Source organism: Myotis davidii, unplaced genomic scaffold (genome assembly GCF_000327345.1).
Source record: "Myotis davidii unplaced genomic scaffold, ASM32734v1 scaffold1187, whole genome shotgun sequence".
Taxonomy (NCBI): Eukaryota; Metazoa; Chordata; class Mammalia; order Chiroptera; family Vespertilionidae; genus Myotis; species Myotis davidii.
The window spans coordinates 995,284-1,001,288 of NW_006299714.1; the positions used below are offsets into that span (position 1 = coordinate 995,284).

General features: G+C 38.0%; 1 protein-coding gene across 2 annotated transcripts in view; it reads left to right on the forward strand.

Annotated features, from left to right (window-relative positions):
- The first annotated feature begins 2,453 nt into the window (after nucleotides 1-2,453).
- The window catches only part of UBE2D1 (ubiquitin conjugating enzyme E2D 1), a 32,358-nt gene continuing 28,806 nt past the window's right edge, over nucleotides 2,454-6,005 (forward strand). Inside the window, exon 1 of one of the 2 annotated variants that reach the window (XM_015571816.1) lies at nucleotides 2,454-2,513. In XM_015571816.1, the coding sequence (XP_015427302.1) occupies nucleotides 2,496-2,513 (18 nt within the window). In that variant the 5' untranslated portion in view covers nucleotides 2,454-2,495. The remainder of the gene's footprint in view (nucleotides 2,514-6,005) is intronic. The other variant, XM_006775805.2, reaches the window with a different exon arrangement.

Consider the following 6,005-nt stretch of genomic DNA (forward strand, 5'->3'; position numbering starts at 1 on the left):
GTTAATCTCTTAAGGAGTGATTTGACTATTTGAGAATGTTAAAGTGTGTATGACTTCATAGCTCTTCACAAGCAAATATTAAATATGCTTGAATTAAAATTGTATATCCAGTATCTACAAAGCATGTGCGTATCAATGCTTAAAGTACATTTTTTATACTAGAGTATATGCTAAATGATTTAACGCTCTAATTTGGACATCTAGTGCCAGTTTTGCATGTCAGCTTATACATTTACACACCCATGCCCTATTTTTAGATCCAGTGGAACATGTTATCACAGTCACCTAAATCCCTAAAGGGAAAAAGTTTAAACAAAGTCTGAGGAAAGATACCTAAAACAAGTCTGAAAAGAAGAGGCAGTTTCAGCTGGCCGTCTATTAATTTCTAGAATTAACTTCTAAGTGTTTGTTCTATAAATGCTATTTTTAAATCTTGATAAACTCTTTTGGAAATCATTTTAAAAATCATTTTTCATCACAATACTTAATGTTTTGAAAACCAGAAAGAAAGAAAAAAGGAAATCATAGTACAGACGTTATCATCGTCCTAGCATATAATTGACCCTTGAACAACATGTGTTTGAACTGTGCAGGTCCACTTATATGCGGGATTTTCTTTATCTTTTTCAATAAATACTGTAATGTTTTTGATCCACAGTTAGGGGCCCGTGGATGTGCAGGGCCAACTGTATGCCATTTTATATAGGGGACTTGAGCATCAATTTTGGTATTGTGGGGGGTTCCGGAACCAATCCCCTGCGGATATTGAGGGACAGCATAAGTTTTGCGAAAGTCAGAACTCATGTGTGCATTTGATTTTCAAATGCCAGGGTTTGGTGCTCCTAACCCTTGCATTGTTCAAGGGTTAATTGTATTTCCTTCTATTATTTTTTATTTGCTAAAGAAGTTGTATTAATGTCCATGATATGATATGATATGATAGACTGTTGCCTTTTTGGTCTATCTTTTGAAAGGTGAAGCAAAAGTTTTGTTCTGCAAATAAAGCAACACATAACTATTCCTTAATGTACAGTTTTGTCCCCAAAATGAAATATTTGTTTTTTTAAATAATAAATTTAACTTAAAATATACATAAACATAGATTATAACACAACTTTATAAATATTTTGAGCTGCTGAATTGTTTTGATTAGTATAATTCCACATTAAACTGTTAATATCAGTGTAGAAAAACCTTAGGATACCTAAAAACAACAACAAACCCAGTGCTCTCTGGATGGAGCTTCAAATAGGAGAAGATCTGGTTTCTATTCCTGGCTCTGTGTGTGACTTTACTGGCTTGTTGCCTTGTTCATACAGTGATGCTGCTGATAAATACAATTACATTGTTATGATACATAATGGTTACTCTGTGCTAGACACTGTTTTAAGTGCTTGACATATATTAATTGGTTTAATCCTTAGTGGGTCCAAGAGGTAGAAATGATTATTACCCCCATTTTATAGATGATGAAACTGAGATGTTCAGTCATTTACACAGAATCACAGCAACGCTAGGTTTCCAAACCAGGCAATTGGCTCTATAGTCCATGTTCTTAAACATTTCAGTACATAACTTCTCTTACTCAGACGGACTTATATCTATTGTACTTAAATTGAAGGACATGCAGTCAAATGAGTTTATGGATGTAAGTGCTTTGCAGACTGTTCTATTCAGATGTAAAGTGGTATTATAATTAAGACCTTGGCATATTTAATCATTCTCACTGGCTCATCACTAAGCATGTTGATTATACATTGTAAATCTCTGTTCTGAAGTAATGTACGCTGGATCTTTTCACATGGTGAATAAATAATATAACTTTGTTCGCTTTGTTCCATCACTTAAAATTTTTCTCCTCCAAAAGGATTTAGAAAAGATGTTCTGTCAAAAGCATCATTTTCTGTGGGGTTTTCATTTGAGGAAACTGCTTATGAATTTATATAGCTGTTTAGTTCCTATGGTGGCTTTGAGTAGTAGTCAACTGTTTAGATTGCACATGTATGTTAGAAAGACTTTCAGATTACAAGGTTAAATCTAAGACTCTAGGGTCTTTCATTAAAGAAGGATATAACTTCAAAAAATGTTTTTTAAAGGAGTAACATAGTATTTATGCTTCTTGGTAGATAAAAGAAAGGAGGGGGAGGAAGTGTTCTTTTTTTAAAAAGCCACCATGTGACTTTTTCTGCATTTAAATCTTTGCAATTAAACTCCGCTTTCGTCCCCTTTCCCCTGTACCGTGTGTTTTTCTTTAACATAAAAAAGGTGTAAAAGGACGAGATAACCTATTAATAGTTAAGAAGTTCTGAGGTTCCTTCTCTGTGGAAATAAATAGCATTGATCTAAAAAAGGTTGTTTTATGCTTGTTTTAGGAAGCCAAGCACATATTAGAAAAACCAAGCCTAGCAGGATGTGGAATTGCCTTCAGAAGAGCAGAGTAGCATCCTTACTCACTTTAGTTCCCTGAAAAAACACAGAGAAAACATATTTAATGAATGCCACTGATCAAAATGGTAAGACTAATACTCCCCATCAAGCTGAGTTAATGGTTGTCTACACCCTCTTATCCCCCAACCCCTTTCTAAACAGTGGATGAACTGATATTTTATTTAATTAAAACAAGTATTGAGATACGACCCTTTCTCTTACCCCTGTGATGCTGGAATAAAAAGTACTAGGATATATAATAGAACCCAGATTTGCAAGATTGGGGGTTGGGGAGGGGGGTCCTCCGGCCACCTCAGAGCATCTGCCTGAGGGCAGAAGGGGTTCTCTTTCTGGCCTGTCTTAGTCCAGCTGGCCACTGAGAAGCTGAGGTTTTCCTGCATTTAATTTGGTTCTGGGTGACTCTATGAAGCTTCAATTACAAGCTTCAAGTGGACAGTAGTAAGAGGCACTGTGTTCCCAGGAGTTGTCCTCAGTATGCGGAGGAGGCCACCATCCTGAAGCCTGCAGAGTAGTGCTGCCCATCAGCTCACCACCACGCGCTGTAGCTTCTGTTCTTGCCTCTTTCCGGGTGTGTCCCCCACTGCTCTCTAGTCAGATTATCCTGTTTGTGTGGCTGTCTCCTCCTTCAGTGACACCAGGCTGCTTATTAGAGTCCTAGTCTCCTTTCAGATTTAGGAAACGCTTTCCAACAGGGGTGAGGTGGGGAGACTGTTTTTTTCTTTTTCGGTTAGTCCTCACCCGAGGATATTTTTCCATTGATTTTTAGGGAGAGTGTAAGAGAGAGGGGAAGACCGTGAGAAACATCGATGTGAGAGAAACACATGGACTGGTTGCCTCCTGCACGAGCCTTGACCAGAGCCCTAGCCAGGGAGGAGCCTGCAACCAGGGTACGTGCCCTTGACCAGAATTGAACCTGGGACCCTTTGGTCTGCAGGCCGGTGCTCTATCCACTGAGCCAAACTGGCTAAGGCTGGTTCTTTCATCTTAACCTTCAGTAATAATCATCGATGGTTTTCACTCCAAGTGGCCACCCTCCTTATGTGAACAGTTTGGATTGTTTTAGAAGGAACCAAGCAGACCTGGTGGCTGGGCCCATTCTCCTCGAAACCAGTAACACCCTGCCTGTGATGTTGCTTCCCTCGATATGTGTTGTATTTTCATTTTTATTTAGTTAAAAATACTTTCTATTTCCCTTTTGACTTCTTGTTCAGCCCTTCGGTTATTTAGAAGTATATTATTTATTTTCCAGATATGTGGGATTTTACAGATAGCTTTCTGTTACTGATTTCTAATTTAATTCTCCTGTTATCAGAGAAGATCTGTTATCATTTTACTCCTTTTAAATGTTTGAGACTTGTTTTATGGCCCAGAATATGCTCTGTATTTTTTTTACTTAATAATAGTGCCCTTCAGGTGCTCAATATAGCTTTTGAATGAATAATATTAAATAATTTCTAGACTTCATCTTGCCAGTTTCTGGTTGTTGTCTATGGGGCCTAGGTTATTTCTAAGGAATGAAGGCCACACTAAGGTGTACACCTTCCCAGTGTCTTTTTTGCACTTTTATGAGCTTCCAGAACAGGGTGACAAGTCAGTTTAGTGGATCACAAACAGCATTTTTAAAAATGGAATGGAAAATAGTAGTGCTTTGGGTGTAGTAAGGGTGGTGGTATCTCATGAAACTTTTTTTTTACAAAAAAATATTTTATTGATATTTTACAGAGAGGAAGGGAGAGGAATAAAGAGTTAGAAACATCGATGAGAGAGAAACATTGATCAGTTGCCTCCTGCACACCCCCTTCTGGGGATGTGCCCACAACCAAGGTACATGCCCTTGACTGGAATCGAATCTGGGACCCTTCAGTCCGCAGGCTGTTGCTCTATCCACTGAGCAAAACCGGTTAGGGCGTGAAACTTTTGTTTTAGTTATTTATGAATTGCTATATGGAAAGTTTGAAAATCACTGTTCCATACATAAGTTCCTTAGTTAAAATCAATATTGTCAAAACACATTCCATATATTTATACATATATGTATATAGAGAGAGCAAATGAACATATTTTACACACAAACACACTTACACTTATATACTTACATAGATACATACGCTTAATGTAAAATGTTCTGGCCTTAGGAACATTTTTGTTCGATACAAACTGTCAATGCCAATTCCTTTCTACTACATGTAGCAGTAGTTTACAGTTACTGATACAAACTATAGTATTCAAGAATAGTACTGGGTGATACTAAGAGAGATTAATTAATTTATTATGCTTATAAATGACCATTATATGCCAGCTATAAGAAGTGATACTTACTATCAAATATTTGCTAAATATTGGCAGGTTTGTTTGTGTTTTAAGTAGGTTTAAAGAAATAGCCTGTTAGCTTTTTTTCTTTCGTTTTCTTTTCTCTTTTTCCTCTGAAGCACCACCTTTCTTGGTTACTATGAAGTAAATAGTAACTTTTGATAATGTTTCATTCAAAACGCTGTATGTTGCATGTTCTGTTATGTGTCAGAATTCTATTATGTATTTTGAAAAGTTTTATATAATTTCCTATCATGTTTTTCTTGCCTCTCAGAGGTCTTTGAACACAGACGCACTCCTCAGGAACTTAGGAAGTAGTGTTCATTTCTAACCCTTTAGAAGGTTATAAGGCTCCTGGGAAAGATAAAAAAGAATTTCTTTTTCATTCCTTCACTCATCACACTTTTGTCTCGCTTGAGCGTGGCTGGAAATGTGCAAATGACCGTAATTCAGTACTGGAGTCCTGTTGGCTCTCATGTTGATTGAGAATAATGTGCTCCAGTTATGATAGCCTTCAGGTGACTATTGTTTTGGGTGGGAGCAGTGCTGCAGTGCAAGTCAGATGGTCCTGGGCCTTTGTCCTAGATCTAGCTTTGTGACCTTGGTCATGAAACTCACTGTCTCTATTTTCTTGATCTAGAGATTTAATGAACTAGCTAATTCGTGTGAGTTACAATTTTAGGCACACCTAGATAATGTTATTTGCTATTTGTTTTTGTTCAGCCAACAGCAAAAATGATCACAGAATAAACATTGAGCAGTGGCACTGTGTCTGCTGCTGTAGGAAACTTGAGTTAAAATTCTATTTACTTTGAGATGTCAGAATTGAAATAAATGTTGACGTCTTAATGTATAAGATTAATGAGTCCGTAACGATGTATTACTCCCTGATTAAAGAGCAATGATTTGTCATGCAAATAAGGTATATTTCTGTTTTTGCGCTGGTTACATCCTTTTCTAATTCCATTTAAATTCCATCTGTTTCACAGGTGTCTTTTGAACTTGAAAGATTGTTTTATACATATACTAGAGGCCCGGTGTACAAAAATGTGTGCACTCGGGGAGAGGGGGGTCCCTCAGCCCGGCCTGTGCCCTCTCGCAGTCTGGGACCCCTCGGGAGATAACGACCTGCTGGCTTAGGCCTGCTCCCGGGTGGCAGAGGGCAGGCCCAATCCCTAGGTGCCACCCCCTGTCATGCACAGAGCAGGGCGGATCGGGAGGTTGCGATGCCACCCTTGGTCATGCTC